This window comes from Oxyura jamaicensis, chromosome 1 (genome assembly GCF_011077185.1).
Source record: "Oxyura jamaicensis isolate SHBP4307 breed ruddy duck chromosome 1, BPBGC_Ojam_1.0, whole genome shotgun sequence".
NCBI classification, from domain to species: Eukaryota; Metazoa; Chordata; class Aves; order Anseriformes; family Anatidae; genus Oxyura; species Oxyura jamaicensis.
In genome coordinates, this window is record NC_048893.1 from 1,446,696 (window position 1) to 1,466,502 (window position 19,807).

Sequence of the window (19,807 nt, forward strand, 5' to 3'; positions counted from 1 at the left end):
GCCGGGAGTTGTAGTCTTTTCCGTGCCGGAGCGTCGGTGGAAGTGAACGTAGGACGGGCGGGGAGCGAACTACCGGCTCCCGGGAGGAAGCGGGGGCGGCGGGGCCGGCAGGAGCGGGGCCTCGGCCCGGGACCGGGATGCGGTGGCGGCCGGGGACGGTGCCTCCTTGCTCGGGGCGGCACCATGCACCCGGCCGCGGCGGTGTGCCTGGTGTTCGGCGGCTGCTGCAGCAACGTGGTGTTCCTGGAGCTGCTGGCCAGGTGAGGTTGGGGTGGGGGGGCAGAGGTTTTTGGGGTAAAACGCGCGGCAAGGAGTGAGGTTTGGGGCAGGAATGGTGTCGGGGGGTGGGGAGGGTCCCCAGGGATGAAGGCCGCAGCGACCTCGGCTTCAGGGTCTTGGGGTGGGGAGGGAGAGGCAGCGGCGCCCCCGGAGGGTCTTCAAAGGGGTTTGGGGGCCTCTGAGAGGATTTGGGGAACTCTGAGAGGATTTGGGGGGTGAGAGACAGCCTGAGGGGGTCTGCGGCCCTCAGAGGGTGGTAGGGGACCTTCACAGCCTGGGGAGCGGCCCCAGGCCCCGGGGCTCCTTGGTGAGGCCAATGGCACCAAGAGGGGCCGGTGCCTGGGGTACGTGTGGGCACCACATCCCCTTCCGAACCCAGATGGATGAAGGCCAGCAGAGCTTGAAGGTGATCATCACAGATCTTTAGAGATCTTTAGAGAAAAAGGGAGTGCCAAATAGAGCCTGGATCTGTCAAGCCAGCAGTGGGGTTACTTGCTTCGAAGTAGGAGACCAGGATGCGGGTCCCGTGAGGTGAGCTTGCACATCACACAGCAGTCGCTGGGTAAATCAAGGAGCAGGTCTTCGTCTCCAACCCTAATGATTCTGTCATTCTGGAGGGGAACACCATGCCTGACAAGATGTCTTTCCTCATGGGGATTGCTCTAAGCTCTGCCTTTCCTGCCAGCTTTGGGCTTCAGCCTCAGCGAGGGAGGTGGAATATCCCCCTCAAGAGAAATAGAGTTTTGGGTTGGGGATTATCCATTTGCTTGCCATCAGACTTGTGTTACTTCCAGCCAGACATTAAAACAAAAATGAGCCATTTGGCCCTGTTCAGAGTCCGAATTAGGTATCTAAACCCCCAGAAGTCCAATCGCAGATACCTAGGAAAAGGCGCTTTTCACACACCAGCATCTCCTGAGCATTGCCTCATGTCTGCTTGAGAAATTTCCCCAGTTCCTGTGCCCCACCCTTGCCTTTGTTCACTTCAGTCCCCAAACTGGGGCAACACCGCTTATTTCTTTGAGTCTTGCTGTTGTCTGGAAGGGAAAGTCCCTCTTGAAAATGAATCTGCTCATAACAAAGAAAGTCTTGGAGCAGGATCACAGGAAAGGCAGTGACCAGACAGAGTCAAGCGGGGAATAACAAAGGTAATTGAAAGAAATTTGCTCAGGATTTATGTGGAAAGAGTAAAGGAATGAGGACTGTTTAGTCTAGAGGTGCCTGAAGACAGACAAAAGACTTTAAATGTGTGGAGAACGGCTGCGGGAAAGACAAAATATTTTTTTTTTCTGCTGGGCGCTGGAGAGGGGACAAGAAATAATGGGCTTCTATTGTTATGGAAGGGGTTTAAAGCAGGACAAAAAAAAACAACGGGTTCTGTATGTTCTGATGTCCTTTCCTGGCTGACCCTGGGGGCTGTCTTGGAGCTGTGATGCCGGAGCTTTGTGGGTTTTACGTACAGGCCTGGTTAGAAAGCCCGCGATGTACACATGGCCTTCTGAAGCTGTGTGCCTGGGAGATGTCTTCCCTGCAAAGGTATTTCAGGCTCAGCATGAGCTCAGTGGGGTTTCTCCCCTTTGTGGTGCAAACTCTGGGGGGGGTCTTGCTCTTCTGCAGGTGCCATTGAAGGCATTCTGTGTGAAATCCGGAGTCTTCTGCAGCGATGGACAGAAATCCTTCTCGGAAAAGTGATTTGGATGTGCTGAACTCAGTCCAAATGAGAGCACTCTGAATTAACATAACCCAAACTGATGCCCAAAAGTGGGGCTCTTCCATTTGTTCCCCGCTGATGTGACCAGGAGCCCCACTCCATCAGCTTTATCCCTGCCAGCCCGGGCAGTCCTCAGAGGCAGGGTGACAATTCCCTCGTGGTGCTCCTGCGTTGCTTCCAGAGGACCCTCCATCAGTTACCTACAGCTAGAGCAGGTCTTTGGTTGATAGATGCAGCCTTTTGGCCTTTCTTTTAAGGCTATCAGCGTGTTAGGATTGTGAGTCAAAGGCACAGGCAGGTACAGCCTGGGGTTTTTTGTTTGCCCTTTCTATTATCAGTCAAAATACAACCCTCTGTCAACACCTCACTGATAATGTGAGGCCGTATACACAGCAAGTGACTGGATGCAAGGGTCTGTGGATTGGGAAGAAACAAAGTCTAGTGCATGGAAACTGTCTTGGTTTATTCCAAGTTTACTCTTGCTTTGTTTTCCTACAGAGATAAGGTTTACAGTCCTGTGGCCTGGCCCCTGTCTGTGGTTCAGTCTCTCTCCTCTTCCCCCATAAAACTTTTGAACCTGTTAACCACGCTGCACAGCAGGCAGTGAAGTCTTGGGGTTAATTAATCTCTGAGAAACATGAAAAGTGGCAGGTGGGTAGAGGGGAGGCGCTCAGGCTGGGGCAGGCACCAGAAGCTGGCCTTTCCAGGGGCTGTTTGGTGGTTACGGGAGCAAACTGCGTGCTTGTGCAGCAGGGAATCAGCAGCACGCAGCCTCTCCGGTCAGTCCTTGGCTTCTCTTGCACCAGAGAGAGGTGCCGTGGCTCCCGCTGCAAAAAACAGCGAGCTTTCAGATTTATTGACATATCACGGCTTCCTCTGAGCCCGCAGACTGTGTGCCTCCTGGGAAATCCTCTCCTGCTCCCTGTAAGCCTCTTAGGAAGAAGGCAGAGCCTGCAGCGGGAAGGGGTGAGCTGCGTGCAGGGAGTGTCGGTTCAATGTCAGGCTGCTACGCGCTGCCTTGCCCTCGTGTGCGGTTCCTCTCCCCTTGGATCAAACACAGAAGGTTGATTTGCTCGAAGCTGGTACCGTTACCACTCTGGGGCTCCCTGAGGGGTGCTTGGGGGCTCCGTCGAGTGCAGGAGGGCAGAGGGCCAAAGCTTGCTGGGTGTTTTGAAAGCGGGTCCAAGCTGCTGCTCGGATGTCGTGGGAAATCCCGGAAAAAGATCCTGTGGAAATCCTGCTCTCTTCCTCCCAGGCCGAACCATCATTTCACCTGGCCTGTACCGAGCCCAGCAACTTGCAGGTAGTGAGAGAGCCCTACCAGAACTGTTTCCTCCTGAGAAAAAGGGAGACCCAGCCCCAGGATGGTTACGTGGGTGCTTGATGCCGTGCGTTCCCACCCTGTGCCGTGGTGGGAAGTTACACAGACCCCGATCAGAGCAGTTTCCTCTTTCACTTCCTGACCCGTGTCACCACACGCCCTGCGGAGGGAGTGGCTGCTTGCTTTGGGAATGGCAGGGGAAGCTATTGGGATTGCTGCACACGCATCCAGACAAGTACAGGTGAGTAAATCCCTGCAGGGAGGCGTATAATAGGAGCAGCAGGAACACCTGGATGGATAAAGCAGTTGATGCTGACTGTGGGACCACGAGCTGCCAGGCAGTTGTTATCACAGCCCAGCGCGCCGTGCGTTCTCTGTGACATTGCGCTTACACTTGTGATCCTTCTCTGCACCTGCAGGCAGTTTCCAGGATGTGGGAACATCGTGACGTTCTCCCAGTTCTTATTTATCGCCGTGGAAGGCTTTATCTTCGAAGCCAACTTCGGGAGGAAGCGGCCGGCCATACCGATGAGGTACGGTGGATCTCAACGCTTTGCCTTGATGCAATTTGACCGGCTATCTGTTACCTCAAGAAGTGTTTAATAAAATGCCTTATCCATTTATCCTGTCCAAATCCCTTCGCAAAGCCTCACTGAGAAGCTGTCACGCCTGTTAAAATGAGAACTCTTTGTTTATTGAGAACACTTAATAGGAAATTGCCCTCAGATTGCATCTATCCAGGGCGCAGGGCAACGTTTTGTACAGTTTGCTAAGTTTGACGAGCTTGCAGTCTCTCTGGGGCTAGGTGCAATGGGCGTGGGATGGAGAGGTTTACTGGAAATCTACTTTTGCATTTCTCTGTCAGGGCTTGTTTTGTCCTGGCAATAACCTGGCACGTTCATGCTCTCTTCCCTCGCAAAGCCGAGGGCAAGTTCAGTTCCATCTGTGGCTGCGTTGCAGCAAGGAGCTCTCTAGGTTAGGTCTAGGACCATGGAGGTGTTCAGCATGGGTTTGAATGGCTTCTTTCATGCAGGGTAGCGATGCCTGCTGGCAGAAATTGAATCCCTTCAAACCAAGCCTTGTCTTACGCCACTGTCCTTAGGAAACAGAGGTCTGGGGGAAGTCCGTGCTAAGAGATTCCAGCTGGGGTGTTCTCGGTTCCCCTTTGCTTCTGCAATTACCACAAACCGAGCCAGTGCATGTCAGTCCCCTTCCCTTTTTAAGGACTTCCCTGCTATATCCAAACTGGATCCGTCTCCTTGTGAGTCATTAACACAGACCCAAGAGCTAGGTGGGCTTCTGCTCAGCTCCAGACCTCTCTTTGTGCCGCTTCACCTGTTTGTAACGTGCGTCCCAGCCTCCCAGGGAGCTACGTGCACAGCCGTGAGCTGGTTTTGCTGAGCACTGCTTTGTATTTCAGGTATTACCTCATCATGGTGGCCATGTTCTTCACTGTCAGTGTGGTGAATAACTATGCCCTGAACTTAAATATCGCCATGCCGCTGCACATGATCTTCAGATCGGTGAGTGTTGCTGTGCTGTCCTTTCCCATTTCATGCGACGTCTCTTCCCATCATCTCTGCGAGCGCTTGCCCTGGTAGATGTGTTCTTTCGCCTTCTTTTTCCCCTGAGAACAACAAAACCGTGTGCAAAACTAATGCCATCTTAATTGCGGGGACAGCAACCGTGCTGTGAAGCTGAACTTCAAGTTTTATTTCACAGTGTTGACCATTAAATGTCAACGTAACGTCCCTGGGCAGGTGAGGAAACTGAAGCTGGAACAGGCTTCATCTTTCCCAGAGCGATGGGGAAGTAACAGTGACCAAAGCCAACGGAGTTGTGGCTGTTGGGAACTGCAATCTCTGCTGGAGAAGCTGTTCACCCACAACGTATCACGGGGCTGAGATACCTGCAGCCAAGAGAGGTTAAAAAGAACTAAACCGGCCAGGGTGCTAGGAGCCCTGTCCCATGTTTTATAACACAGCGTTGGGAGATGGCCAAGGCAGAGAAGCCCCGCTGGCCAGGAGATCCTCGTTGCCTGTCTGCTCCAGCATCCTTGTTCCCAAACCACCCAGCTTCACTTCTCCCCTCCTCCTAGCCGAAGCCAGACTCCTTCCACCCTGCCAGTCTCCCTGAACCTCTTCTGGCGTTTCTCTTTGTGTTTTTGTGTTAGTTGCTCGTGGTATTTCTTTGAGGCAGGTGCCCCAGTCCAAGGAATTTTGTCCTGTTGACCTGTTTTGTTTTCTTTTCCCCTCCTCTCTTCTTTTCCCAGGGCTCTCTCATAGCAAGCATGGCTCTTGGTATCATCATTTTGAAAAAAAGGTAAATCACGAGCACCTTTCTTATACCATCAGGGAATGCCCTGCCGCTGGCTTAGTCCTGGCTGGTGTTGACAGGGAGGTTGGGGCACAGAGGCCTGAACTTGAGCAGTTCCCTCTTCTGCACTCCCACTGCTCCTCACTCCTTCATTTAAGGCAAGTGTAGACTGAAGAAAGAGCTTTGAAACGTGGCTACAGACGAGAATGTTAGCTCTTTTCCTTCCTCTTTCATCCCAGTACTGCTCCTCGAGGATGGATCTGGCTGGGATGGAGCTAACTTTCTTCATAGCAGTCCGTGGAGTACCGTGTTTGGCATTTGTGGCTAAAACAGTGTCAGTGACACACAGATGTTTTGGCTATTGCTTACACAGCGGCAAGGCTTTCTCTTTTCTGCACTCTGCCCCCCTCTCAGTGAGCAGGATGGGGGTGGGCAAGCATTTGAGAGGGGATACAGTCAGGACAGCTGACCCCAAATGGCCAGAGGGATATTCCATGCCATATAACATTGTGCCCAGCAGTGGAAACCAGGATAGAGGAAGAAGAGGGTCAGAGCACCTTGGCTTCTAAAATATCTGTACTTGTGGGAGGAGGTGCGAGATTATTTTGCATTGTTATTTGTTTTTCCTCACCTATTAAAGGATCTTGATCTTGACCCACGAGTTTTCTTGCTCTCCATCTCAGGGTCAGCCCACCACAGCAGGCAAAGACAGGAAGGTCCTTTCACCTGCCTGGGGTCTGGTTGCGAGACCAATGTGGGCGTGGGTTCTTTGCCACAAAGAGACCTTGGTCCAAAAGCTTCTTTTTTTGGTGCAGTTGGAGTAAGTTGGCCTTCTGTCCCCAGCAAAGTCCAGTGTTAGGTATTGGGCACATGCCAATTATTTCAAGTTTATCCCGATGTAATGGAGCAAAACGCCAAGCAGGGGAGTAGGAAATGAGCAGTGTGAGGCTGAGCTGGGTCACTGACATCTCTCTTCTCCTCCACGCAGATACAGCATGTCTAAATACACGTCCATAGCCCTGGTTTCCGTGGGGATCTTCACCTGCACTTTCATGTCTGCAAAGCAAGTGGTAAGGATTGGAGGGGGGCTGAGGTCACAGCTGTGAACCTTTTTTGACAGGAGGAGCAGCCCTTGGGCACCTTTGTCAGTAATTTCCTTTGCCTGATTATTAATGGTGAGATGAGAGGTCTCCTAGCTTGTTCCTTCGCCGTGGGTTGGAGGGAAGGGACAGGAGTGTGGTTTAATTGAATTATAGGTGCCTTTTATCCTGGGTTATTCAGGTTACTTTATTGTTGAGAATAAACAAAACATTATTTTATTGCCACGGAGCTCTTTTCTCTTGCCCTTACCATGACATGCTACAATCAGGAGCAGGTGAATCCTAAACAGAACTCCTAAAAGAACTCAATTCCTTGCTCTCTTTATCCTAGAAGAGACTTTCGGGTTTCGGAATTTTCCAAACCTGCTGTCAGCCAGTGTGACTTTCTGTGACCCTTGAAATAAAGTTAGGTGTCCTTGGAGAGGAGGAGGGAGCGAAGAAAACCCAGGTGGAACACCGTGGATTTGGGCTTCGCTTGGGTCAGCACCCACAGTCTGATCTTGTCAACCGAAGGCAGAGAAGTGGCATAAAGTGGCAGCCAAGTAAAAACTGGCTTCGCTTAAACCAGCTCTGAGAGGCTGGAAATGAAACACAGCTGTCAAGCCTCAAAGACCCCCGTTATTTCATAGCTGCTTACGCTCTCCGGGTGTCTGAGAAAGGTCTGTGCTCTGCAGCCTTGCTCTGTATTATTCCAGTCTCAGCAGGCGTGGGGGTTTGGTGAGGTACGCAGAGCTGTGGCAGAAGTGAGTGATCTCGTTTGGCTAACAGCACCTCCAGGCCTGGTTCCCTCGATATCTTGACCGTACACCAGGTTTAGTACCTAGCTGGGATGTGGCCAGAGCCCTCGTTCTTCCCTGCGTGCCTGCCCTGAGGTGAGGACAGAGGAATCTGCTAATGGGCCGTCTCTGAGAGCTTTCTAAACAACACCGATTATTTTTATTGTAAATGAGTTCAGTCTCTGGCCAACCCAGGGCACTGCTTTAAGAAAAGCTTCTTTCTTGATCAGGTATTTATACTTCTAGCTGGAATCTGGTTCGTTCCTCAAAACAGAGTGGCAAACAAAGTGTGCTGTAGTTGCTACCACCTCCGTTCAGCTGGGGAAGTGACTGGAGAATGGGAGACCTTGGGCGATCTTTGCTTTCTGGCCTTGCCTGGAGCACAACACACGAGGCACGAGTGAGGCAGAGGCGGGCCTGAATCAGCTGCAGGGCTGTGGTAGCTCGCGATGACCGTGTTGTGTCTCCCTCCACCAGGCATCTGACTCCGGCTTAAACGAAGAGGACGGACTCCACGTTTTCTTGTGGTGGCTGCTAGGTATGTGAGCTCCTTGTCTCCAGCCAACCCTGGTGGGATATGGACAAGACTTGGCTCTCTGATGTCCGTGGCCATGTGGGTTGTGCTAAACATACTGTGCTGGGAGTCCCTGCGCTGATATTAAGTCATGCTTAGCTCCTAGTGGGTGTTGATCCCCAAGGAATGGGGTTTTGTTGTACTCGTTTGCACCTTTGTACAAAGATACTCTTCGTTTGGCCAACAAATCATATACAGCACCTAAAGGGCTTCTGCAAAGCGACTGTTCTTGTAAGGCAGCAAGTTTTCTGCGGGTACCTTCTTTATTTCTCCCTTCAGAAGCAGACCTGCCTAATGTACCTGGTGCCGTGAGCTGTGCTGCAGTGAGGAAGAGGGGCTGTCACCAGTTCAAGTGTTCCTTCAGCACAGAATTTCACTGAGGACTTTCTACAGTCTTGCACTTGAGGTTTTTTTATACCTCCAGCCAATTTGTTGGTGGTTTTTCAGGGAACCTGGGCCTGATGTTTTGTCGGTTTGGCATCTCAGCCCTTGTAATAATATATCTGTGTCCCCGAGACCATTATCAGTTTCCTGCCCACCTTGCCAGCTCTGGGTGCTTTGGCTTCTGCCACCGTTTTCTTTCACCGAATGCCAAACAGCAGGAATCCTCAAGCTGGCTAACACGAACTATGCCGTGCTGAAGCAATGCTGCAAGGCTGTGCTTCTGTTCCAGGTATCGCTGCGCTCACCTTCGCCCTCCTCATGTCTGCCAGGATGGGGATTTTCCAGGAGACGCTGTACAAGCGGTTCGGGAAGCACTCCAAAGAGGCCCTTTTCTACAACGTGAGTCACTACGTCTCTTCTGTTGCTTTAACTGGGCAGAGAGAGCTGCTGAGAGAGTCCCTTTCCCTCCCACCCTGCACTCAGATCCATACGGGCAGCTCTGTGAGCTAATTCAAACAACAGCGGTTTCGGCTCCGTGTAGTCTGCAGACCCCAAGAGAGTTTCCTATGGAGGTGCAGCCCACCTTGTGCATTTTAAACACAGAAGAGGCCTGACTTTCTGAATTCCCCTTGCTCAGCAGCGGTCTGAGCAGGGGTTTTGTGGTGCTGTAGGTGCACGGGACATGTTAAAGACAAACAATGTTCCTGGGGCAGAAATAGAAATGATCACATGCTCTGAAGCGTGTGCTGTCATCCGTGGAGATGTGTGAGGCTGGCTTCCCAGGAGGAGAAGTGGAGTGGACTCGCATAATCTGTTAACATCGTGTCTTTCCTTTCCCTCAGCATGCGTTACCGCTCCCTGGCTTTCTCCTCCTCGCCCCAAACATCTACCACCACGCCGTTCTCTTCAGCCAGTCCGGTGAGTGTTGCACAGGTGGACCCTTGCTCTTGTACCTCTCTGCCCTCTGGAAAATGCTGCAGGGAGCTTTCAGTCCAGAAGTTGTGCACATCAGACGATTGTCTCCAGAGCTTCAAGCTTTTCAGATTTTCAAATTTCAAATTCTCTAATCCCATCGTGGCCAGCTGTGAACGGCAGAGACTTCCTCTCTGTCCTTGCATCTCTCGCGTTAGCAGGCTTTGCTCCTTTCCAGCTCACACACGTGTGTCCCAGGCAGCCGTGACTACAGCGGGTAGATTTTTTTTCCTGAAATCCTTGATGCTGAGAGACCTCCTTGTCCTTTCTCCCCACAGAGCCGTTCCAGATCCCAGTGATTGGGCTGACCCTGCCGATCATGTGGTTCTACCTCCTCATGAACGTCATCACTCAGTATCCTTCCAATGTGCTGCTTGTGGAGATGGCAGCAGGATGGGAGAAGAGAAATGGGGAAGGAAAGCTAGGGATGCTGTGCCCTTGGAGCCTTCCCTGCATTTAGGAGCTGATGTTTTTGTAACTGGGGCTTACATTTTTCTCAGGGTGGCTGAAATCTGCCACCACCTCCCCACGGACAAGCTGGCTGGTAAAAATTCACAGTGGTTCTGCTAGCTAGGATAGATCGAGAGCCATTCACCATATCCATGGGCAGTCTCCCAGGCAGTGAGGACAAGTTTGATAAAGCCAAGATGCACTAGGAAGAGGGACCCAGTCCAAGTCCCCTCTTCCCAATTTTCTCATTGTTGAGAGGTCACTGTCCCCCTGTTGCTGCTCACGCTCCTCCTCGTTTAATCTGTGCCCCTTCGGGGAGGGGACTTCTGCAGATCCACTGCTGGGTATAAAGGGAGAAGTCTGGTTTTAGCATGCCACTAACCTTTCAGCTCTCGCTGCTGTCCCAGGGCAGGCTTAGGAGAAGTCTGGGAGATTCAGGCTGTCCCCGAGGCTCAGAGCTGTAGAAATGCTGAGCTGTGAAGAAGGGATTTAAAATCCCTCCGTACCCAAACTGGGGATATCCGCTGCCCAACCCTTTGCGTTCCCAAAACCGGGCCGCCCTCCCTCTGATGCCCCCTTACCTCCCCCCTCACCCAGATACGTCTGCATCCGCGGCGTCTTCATCCTCACCACGGAGTGCACCTCCCTCACCGTCACGCTGGTGGTGACGCTGCGCAAGTTCGTCAGCCTCATCTTCTCCATCCTCTACTTCCGCAACCCCTTCACGGCCTGGCACTGGCTGGGCACCGCCTTCGTCTTCGTGGGGACTCTCATGTACACGGAGGTGTGGAACAGCCTCGGGCCCCTCCTGGCCCGCTGGAGGAAGAGGCCGAAGGAGGAGTAACGGCTGGGGTGGGGGGCTCTCTGCAGGGACCCTTTTATTGTTTTTTAGAGCAGAGCAGCAGGGAATCCCCCCGAGGGGGGTTGTTTTTATAACAGGGGAGGTGTTGGCTGTGCCAAGCTCCTGGGAATCATGGAGTCTCCGCCGGGAACCTGCCTGGAATGGATCACGGAGGGAGGATGCAGTTATTTTTGCAAGGTTGCATTTTTTTTTTTATGCAACCCCTTTTGCTCCCCCACCCTATTATTATTATTTTTTCATTTAAATATCCCTTTTAAATTAATTTAAAAGCTGACCCAGTTCTCCGCTAGGAGCCCAGCTATATCGTGGTGCTTCTGTACACTCCTCCCAGCTGCGGTGAGCTGGACCCTGAGCCTGTTTGGTGCCGTCCTTTAACATCCAGGTCACTGTAGTGGATGGGGTGAGCCCCTGGGAACCCCCAGACGCTGCCGTTTGTGCAGCAGGTTTTTTAGTTACACTGGAAATGCCAAGCCTGGCTGGTAACTTGAGTCCTTGGTGCCTGATCCTGACTCTTTCTGGGAGGGCATTGGATATACTTGTGGCTGTCACCTTCTCCAGAGCCTTCCAGTCTGCCCAGTAGACCTCTGCCAAGCCCTCATTGCTAGGAGCAAGACGCAGCTGGGAGCCCAAGGAAAACAAAGAGGTGATGCTAAGGTGCCAAAACGCCACCGCATCACTTTCATGGCCTTCTCAGGAGGTGGTGCAGTTCTGTCAAGGCTTAGCTGAGCCCTCAAATGATGAGGTGGAGGGGTCACAGGTTCCTTCTGCTTCTCTGAGGTCCTCCATGCAGGTCACTTTTCCTCCTTTTTCCTTCACCCGAGTGTGGTCATGGGGATTTGTTGCCAGCAGTCAGCTGTCACGAACTGCTGAGCCCCCAACACACTTGTGGTCCACCTCAGACCACCCCTTCACAGAATCACAGAACGGTTTGGGTTGGAAGGGACCTCAAAGCCCACCCAATTCCACCCCCCTGCCATGGCAGGGACACCCCCATGCAGCCCAGGCTGCCCCCAGCCCCATCCAGCCTGGCCTTGGGCACCCCCAGGGATGGGGCAGCCGCAGCTGCTCTGGGCAGCCTGGGCCAGGGCTTCACCGCACTCATAGAAAATAATTTATCTAATTATTATCTAATTAAAATCCAGCATCTCTTAGTTTAAAACAGTTGCTCCTCGTCCTGTCACTACACGCCTCAGGGTACAAATGATGCCAAGGAACTTGAGCGGGGCCGGTCCAGCTGAGCTTCCTTCTGCCGCTGGGCAGGGGCTGGTTTTGCCGTCCCTTCACCCGGCTCTCCCCTTTTCTTTCCTTCTCCCACTCCTTGGGGATCAGCTTCACGCGTGGCATTCCCGTGTACCCCATCAGCATCCGCCAGGCACGGGGACAGTTTTGCCGGGTGTCACCTCTCTCCTGAAGCCTGCAGGAGCTCTGGGTGCCTGTCCCCTGCGTGCAGGCAGCGTCTCCCAGCGAGGTGAGGAGCAGCAGCCGTCCTAGGGGCTGCTCACCATCGGGCAGAGCAGGGATTAGCACACAGCTTCGTCTCGGTCTCGGAGCAAAAGGGAGCACGCAGGGTTTTCGGGAGCACACTAATTGTTTTTGCTGCCTTGATTTTCCTCTGCACTTCATTGTGGCTGCCCCTGCACAGCCATGGCCCTGAAAACATCCAGCGGTGCCAGCCTGGTGGGCATCAAGCCTGGCTAAGGAAGGGCAGGGGCTGCGCTCGGGTTTTCCTCCACCACCGTCCTCATGGCTTTGGGTATTTACATCTCCAACGTCGGACCTGCGGCCGGGCTTGTGGCGGCTTCCCCTGGGCCAGCAGCAAAGCGCCGTGCGGCCGCTTTGGGTGTGAGGGGAAGGAGGGGGAAGAGCAAAAGCAGGAAAGTCTGTGAGGAGAGCTGAAGGTGGGTTAGCAAGCACAGGAAAGAGGAAGAGCAAAATAAACACAGTGCAAAGACAATCGCCACCTCCCAGGCAGACCAACGCCAGCAGTCCCAAATAACGGCCACCGTCCCCAGACCCCTTCTTCTCCGTTTTTATTGCTGATTTTTATCCGGGGCAGCCGGCCTGGCTGTGCCAGCTTCTTGGCCGTCCATGGCCTGGGCACAGTGGGGGCAGAGAGGGGAAAAAGGGAGGCCTCGATGCTGCGCAAGTGCTGCTCAGCAATAGCTGAGGCATCGGCGCGCTGCTTTAGCCCTGAGCCCTGCTGCTGTTCTGGGGGCGTTGGAGCCGGCAGCACGCTGATGGGCCCTGCAGCCCACGTCCTTCTGAGACGGTGAAGGGGTTTCTCTGCTGGTTTGTTTTTTCTTGAGCCTGAAAAACCTCTTGAGTGTCCCCAGTGGGAGATTTCCGAGGATTTTGTAGGTGGGGAGGCAGATCCCCAAGAGCTTCCCTGCACGCAGCGCAGCTCAGCTCTCGCTCCTGGCTGTTTGCGCAGGACCCGGAGAGGGAAAACCGCTCCTGCACCTCGCTCTTCAAAGCTATTTACACAGAGCTTCAGCCGAGACGGCAAGGCACGGGAAGGGAAGGCAACCCAAGCCAAATTCAGCGTGAGAGCATCAGGGACGCTCCCCGATGGGGTCGTTTATTGAGGGGTAAAACCGCTGCAACGCCGGGCTGCAGGCAGACGTCGCGCTCACGGCCGGGCAGCAGGAGCTGTCACCCCTGTTTCGGAGCCGTGGCTGTGAATTTTATAGCCTGGGTCGGGGATTTAGCAAATCCAGAGCTGATCAGGTGCCTGAGGGACTGTACCATACTGTACATAGGCCCCTCGCTGGGCCGCCCTTTGTCTCAACGAGCTTGCATGTCGTCTCCAATTCCTGTGACGCCGGTAGGTTTGGGAATATTCGGGTTCCTTTTCTTGAACCACGCGCTCTTCTCGGTCTTCACGCAAGCCAGGTGTCCACCATGGGTTATTTTTGTTGTTAGGGTATTTCTTTTAACTGTTTACTGTGTGGGCTGTGTGCTCCTGGGTACGTATCACTGTTCGTGTCACAGGCGTGGCAGCAATTCCCTCCCTGCTGTAGGCAAGCGGGTGAGCGCGCCTGGTCGTGAGGTGGAGGAAAGGTCCGTGCAGAAGTGCCCCAATAGCCAAAACTAGTATTTAAACCCACGTGTCCCCCCCCCAAAAAAAATGGGGGTACTGATTTATTCGGGTTTTATGTTTGCTGTAGAAATGGTAGCACACATTTTTTAGCAGAGGTTGGCAAAGTGATGAGCCAAAGTGCTTTCTGACCCGTGTTTCGGAGCTTTTGGGTTGGCTGGTTGGGTTTAGGGTACTTTTGATGATGTGTTTTTGTTTGTTTTTCTTCCTTTCTGTTTTGTTTTCCAAACAAAATAAACGTCTCCTCTTCCAAGCATGCTGCTCCTCTTGTTTCTCCGTTCATGCTTTGCTGCTGGCCATCAGACCCGAAAATTCCTGGGGCTCTGACCTTACCCCACGATTTATCCTCCCTTTAGTATGAGAGAGGGTAGGAACGGCTCAGCCTTGCCAGACTTCGAGGGGAAAGCTCAGCCTTATCTCCCTCCCTTGCCACTGTTGGGTTCTGCTGCCAACACCACTGGAAGAAGCAGCCCGATAACCAAATGGCCGCGGGAAGCCTACAGCTGCCCCCTGAATAATTTACCCCTTAATATTTTGGTTGCTGGGAATAGACAGAAAGTGTGGTTAAGCCATAGCAAAGCAAAGAGCCGGGCTGGAAGGGGCCTTGGCCAACCTGCAGTGCATCTCTGTGTGTGTCAGCTCCTGCCCACATCCCTTGGGTGCTTTCCACTGATGCTGAGCCCTTGTTGTCTCCAGGTGGTGCACACTTGGTGGTGCATCTTGCCCCATTCTCCTTCCCAGTGCCATGGCAGACCTCAGCTCTTTCCTTTCTCCTCAGCCCTTGTCCCCATCGCTGTCTCTTTTGGCTCTGGTTCCTACCCAGAGTGGGAATTGAATTGGGGTCTGGGGTGGGCACGGGAGGTGGAGGATGGTAAAAGAGGGGAAGGCTCCTATTTAATGGCACTCATAGTAAATTATATCCATTAACGTGCTGCTGAAAGCCTCTAATTGTACTGGGGGGACCTGGCCCAGGGCAGAGGTTTGAGCCACGACCCCAAAGCAATTAATACTGGGGAAAACATCGGGATTTTAGGGCTCAATGTTTCTTCTTTTTGTGTTTCGCTTGCCCTGCTGCTATCCCAGGAGGTGCAGAAATAACGAATGGGGCTGCTCCTGGCATCAGCGCTTAACCATGAACTCGGAGCCGAGCCGTCCAGCCTCCTGCATGGGACGTGATTTAAAATCGAGACCCAGAAATGAAGTGATTATTGCAGTCTTTCCAGAACCCCCGAGGACATCTCCATCACTGCAAAAGCAATGATGTGGTGCTGATGACACGGCATCAAAGTCCTGGCCATCGCTTCCCATCTCGCACGCTTTTAAACCTCACAGCTTTAATGGGCACACTTAATTCCTCAGCAGTTACTGAGTGTATATATATAAATATAATTCAAGAAATCATCTTTCCCCAGATCCTGGCGGCCTTTTGTTTAATAAATCTTCATTGCCCGGGCTCCGCTTTCATCAGCTCAGAGATTTCTGTTCAAAATCTTTTGCCTTTCATTAAATCCGGGCTGGTGTTTATTAATGCTTTCAATCTTTTCTCGGCGCGCCGCAGCCCGGCTCGCTTTGGTGGGTTGGGAAAAAAACAAAGATATATATATATATATTTTATTAACGCGAGAGGGAAAGCCTTGAACTCCTTTGGGAACCTCAATGAAATCCTTGTCACTTCCGAGGTGTAAAAAACTTGCTCCCTCCACTAAATTAAATGAGAGGGGAAGGAGAGGGAGACAGATGTCCCCGTAAATCACTTGGAGCCACGCAGTTCATTTCTGTTCAGCACCTTTCATTACAGCGATCGTAAATCAGCAGCGGGAGCCCACGAGGGCAGGAAGGTGCGATTTATTGACATGGGAAATTTGGGAGGTTCGGAGGATGTACAACCATAATTTTTGCCTTCAGCTTGGCCCAGGCTCGCAGGTCACTGCTGCTCCCCTTTCCTTCTCCGAAAGCTCCCCTTGGAGCCCCGTTGGCCACCAGGGTTTGTAGCCACCCAGGTGTTTCAGGTGGCCTGAGATCACGGCAGCTGCCTGCAATCGTGCTAAATGCAGTGGTGGGGAATGTGAGAGGTGGAGGGCATGGAGATACCAAGTGAAATAAGGGGAGAGGGACCCTGTGTGGACTGGCGCAGTCCTTCATGGTCTCCACGGTTGACTAATGGAAGTCACAATGCATGGGATTAATGCAAGAGCTACCACTCCTGGCTCCTCTGGAACCCAATGAGGTCTCCGGTGTATGGGAACCCATCCTCGAGCTGCTGGAGGCTTCATGGGGCCACCCCAAGCTGGGACGGGGCGGCCACGGGGAGCCTGTGCACTGTCACCGCCCATGGTAGCACGGAGTCGCAGTGCGGGCCTCAAGGGAGCTCCTCTGGAAGCACCTTCAGCACAGGGGATTTTTCACCGTGGTTGACGTTGATTTACACCTTCGTGCTCCTACTTGCTCCGAGGTATGAGCGGGGCAAAGCACAAACGATAAAAATGTAGGAGCCGCCTCCTCCTCCTCCTCCCCGCAGGAAAAAGAGATTCAGGCTCAGAGGCGAGGGCTCCTCTCCCTCCGCCTTCCAGGAGACACAACAAATATCTCGGAAGCTTGAAATATTTCCTGCGGGTTACCAAAAGGCTATGTCCGAGGAGCAAGATTTACTGCCGAGCCCGGGTACCAGGAGGCCTTTGCTTGAGCTCCAGCTCCGCAGGAGCGGACACTTGGCTCCTGTTTGGCTGGAGATGGAAAAAACAATGGGTATATGGCCGGATGGGGGGGGACACAAAGCTGTTGCAGTGACACCGTAGAAGTGTGGGGTGAGAGCAGGGAAGGACCAAACAGGTCCCCTTCAAACCCTTCGTCAGCTCCCGTTTGCGTCAGGGATGCAAAGAGAACCACGGCCACGGGCGGCGCGATCACGGCGAGCGGCAGCGCTTCTCGCCCCCGCTGCTGCGCTGTTAATAAATAAATAAATACATAAAAATTATAATTCATTTTGACAGCTGCCAAATTAGCAGCACGTTACGCGGCGTATTCAATTAGACAAGCTCCCGAGGGAGCAGGCAGAGCTCGCGGGGCAGGCGGGCGCTGCTGTGCTGCTTCGGAAAGGGGTTTTTGGAAATGGGTGTGGGCAGGGGAATGAGCAGCTCTTTGGTCACTCCTGGCAACTCCTCACCATCTATTTCTAGAAAATAAAATAAAATAATACAATACAATAAAATAAAATACAATAAAATAAATGATGTAGTTGCTGGATTCTCAGTGGTCTCACCCGCAAGTCAAGCCCCGACCAGTCCAGCCCGTATTGGTGAGGACAGTGGAGGACGAAGGCAGAAGATGAACGTCAGAGAACCAAACCAAAGCTTTTTAAGCCCATTTTTATTTTATTAGTTTGGGAAGTGGGGGCTGGGGAATCTGAATTGTCTCCCCTAGCCTGAGCAGCACGCCCTGGCTGCCTGCGTACCCTGGGGTCACCCGTGGAGCATCGCAGCCTCCAGCACCCAGCAAGCCCGGCAGCACTGCAGAAGGAGGAACCTTTAGCTCCCAAACTTCATAGCCTCTCCTTTGGGCAGATGTTTGTATTAAAACACCATCCCCTTACGTCTGAGGAACCCGTCAGTCCTTAATTCTGCAGCTCCTTGTCCTACAGCATCCACGTTGCTACCGGCCTGGGGGAGGACTTGGGATAAACCAGCTGCCCTTGACTTCCCCAAGCACCTTGGTGTAAGCAAGGTTAAGACCCGGAGTAGAAATGTTGGAGCCCTGGGGTCTGACCCAGTCCTGAAAACCTCGCAAGGGACAGCACGAGCTGGTGGCATTGCTCTCTGCCGTGCTCTCCGGGTGGGTGCCACGGGGCTGGGACAAGCACGTGTGGTCCCTCCTCGGGCTGGTAAAACCATTTCAATACATGTGGAAGAAGCCACAGCTACAGCTATTGTTGAATGTTTAATTAAAAAAAAATAATTAAACAGCTTGTTATACTCCCCTCCGTAAAATTCAAGACTCGGAGACTTGCTCGACTATGAGTAACTTTAGGTGCTACTCTGCTGTAATCCAAACACGCTTCCTGCCAATGAAAACAGAGTTCCCCGAAACAGCCCCGTTTTTATCTGCCAGTCTATAAATAAATAGGCAGTGAGCTACAAGTTCTGTGCTTTCAGCCAGAAATAAACGCCCTGAACCAAGAAACGGTGAGCGGCGACGCTTCCCGACCTGCTGAATGAAACGGAAAGGCGACGGATTGGAAATCTTCTGTCTTCAAACTCAGCCAGGTGTTTTTTTTTTCAGGAATCTCATAAATGGGGTGGGCAGCTCGGTCTGCTGGGGAGTGGGATGGAAGCAAGCGAGAGCACACGGCAGTGAAAGCTCAGAGAGGGGAGGTGAGAAACTGAATATTTGGCCGCGTTGACTTTGGCATGTTTCTAACCTAAACACCTCCCTGGTATCTTAATACCTCCCATGTCCTCCTTCCCCACCAGGTCCTTAACCCTGCTGGGGACGAGTGACCCTGCACATGGGGTGTGAAAGCTCAGGGCTTTCAAATTGGTTGCAAGCTGGGAGAGTCTCTTCAGCCATTATTGCCTGTTACAAGCTCTGTAAGCTAACCAAAACCCTGATCAAGCATTTTTCGTCATGGTAGAAGGTTTTTTTCCAGCCAGGAACTAAGAAGCATATTTATGCTCCTCCTGCATAACCAAAACAGAGACAATTCCTGCACTGGAGGGCTCAGTGTTTAAGACCCTTCCTGTAAACATGAGCACTCGGTGTCGCTGTGCTCGCTTGCTGAAGATGTCCAAGGCTTTTGTAGGATTACCGACTTCGAAGTTGTGCCCCCAGCAGCACAGCTCAGGGACAGCCGGTCCTGCTTTAGGCAGAAGGGGACAACCACTGCCAGGCAGAGGGGAGGCCTGGGGCTGGGTGGGGAAGATGTCTTGGCTCGGCAAACTGGGCAGGAATGGATTCAAAAGGGAGACACCGAGGCGATTGGGGTGTCACCCAACTCCTGCTGCCCTTCTTTCCCAGCGGGATTATGTGTACAGGTTCTGGAAGTAGTGTCCAGGAAAAAAAGATCCAATCTCTGTGCACTGCCTGCAGCGCCTTCCTCACGTAAGCAGTTCTGTCACCAGTCTGAGCTGGGAGCTGTGGTCGCCCCAGCCCTGCTGTGCACGAAACACCAGGCACCTTGCAGATTCTCATTAACCACGACGCCAGCACAGCTCCTTGTGCCTGTGAAACAGCAAAACCCAGCGGCTGATCAGCGTCCATGTCAATCAAGTGTGCAGCCGGCCATGCCAGCCGGACTGACAGCTGGAAAGGTGTTTGCAGAGGCAAAGCTGAAGGTGTTTGGAGGGGGAAAGCAGCCGTGCAGGGCCCTGCAGGATTTGCTGGAGAAGCTGTGGGGCTCAGGAAGCGTTGGGTCCGGCACCCACCTCGCTCAGATGCCTTGGTCAAAGCCACCAAGGTTCAGACTGCAGCTTCAGCTGCCTGAACTCCTGCTGAACCCAGGCGGTGGAGCAGCCCTGCTTTTTGTTCTGCCAAAAAAAAAGGATAAAAACTGGTGCCTCAGAAGAGCTGTTGTTCTTCAGCTCGAGGATACAGCCAGCTGCAGCGTGGAAAGGAAACCGCTTAATAAAAGACTGAGCTGTTTTACAGGCTTCGCTGGAATTTAAGGTCAGGCTATCTGGATCTATCCCTTACTTACCAGGAGCTGCGTGGCTTTGTTCAGCTCATCCCATTTAAACAACGAAAACCCTCGGCCACGTTGTGAACAGGCACAATGAGGTGAACCAGAGCCATTCCACGGACACAGTTCCGCACTCTGGGAACGAGTCACGTCGTCTTCCGTGCACGCAAAGAGCTCTCAGGACCCACGCTGTAACAAATAGCAAACAGCCTTCCTTAGGGGAGGCTGCTCAGGCAAAGGGCCCCCCGATCTGCTCCGTAAATGGATGCTAATGAAAATTAATCAGGACAAACA

The 19,807-nt window shown here is 52.8% G+C and overlaps 1 protein-coding gene and 1 long non-coding RNA gene across 2 annotated transcripts; both read left to right on the forward strand.

Moving 5' to 3' along the window:
* The first annotated feature begins 51 nt into the window (after nucleotides 1-51).
* SLC35B4 (solute carrier family 35 member B4) lies at nucleotides 52-11,089 on the forward strand. Its single transcript, XM_035310019.1, has 10 exons — nucleotides 52-260; nucleotides 3,731-3,844; nucleotides 4,732-4,834; nucleotides 5,584-5,633; nucleotides 6,616-6,697; nucleotides 7,981-8,041; nucleotides 8,751-8,860; nucleotides 9,304-9,379; nucleotides 9,712-9,787; nucleotides 10,481-11,089. The coding sequence occupies exons 1-10, from the start codon at nucleotides 184-186 to the stop codon at nucleotides 10,725-10,727; spliced, it is 996 nt and encodes a 331-aa protein (XP_035165910.1). The 5' UTR covers nucleotides 52-183; the 3' UTR covers nucleotides 10,728-11,089.
* A 2,261-nt stretch (nucleotides 11,090-13,350) lies between these two features.
* LOC118156210 lies at nucleotides 13,351-14,098 on the forward strand. The gene is made up of 2 exons (XR_004746185.1): nucleotides 13,351-13,715; nucleotides 13,779-14,098. It is a non-coding gene; the product is annotated as an uncharacterized LOC118156210 (long non-coding RNA).
* Nucleotides 14,099-19,807: the final 5,709 nt, after the last annotated feature.

What these genes read in the sequence shown, in the direction of transcription:
- SLC35B4 (XM_035310019.1), top strand. Translation starts at nt 184, where the DNA reads ATGCACCCGGCCGCGGCGGTGTGCCTGGTGTTCGGCGGCTGCTGCAGC. An exon ending in TTCCTGGAGCTGCTGGCCAG is followed by an intron (nt 261 to 3,730) that starts GTGAGGTTGGGG and finishes CTGCACCTGCAG; the next exon opens with GCAGTTTCCAGGATGTGGGA. An exon ending in CGTTCTCTTCAGCCAGTCCG is followed by an intron (nt 9,380 to 9,711) that starts GTGAGTGTTGCA and finishes TTCTCCCCACAG; the next exon opens with AGCCGTTCCAGATCCCAGTG.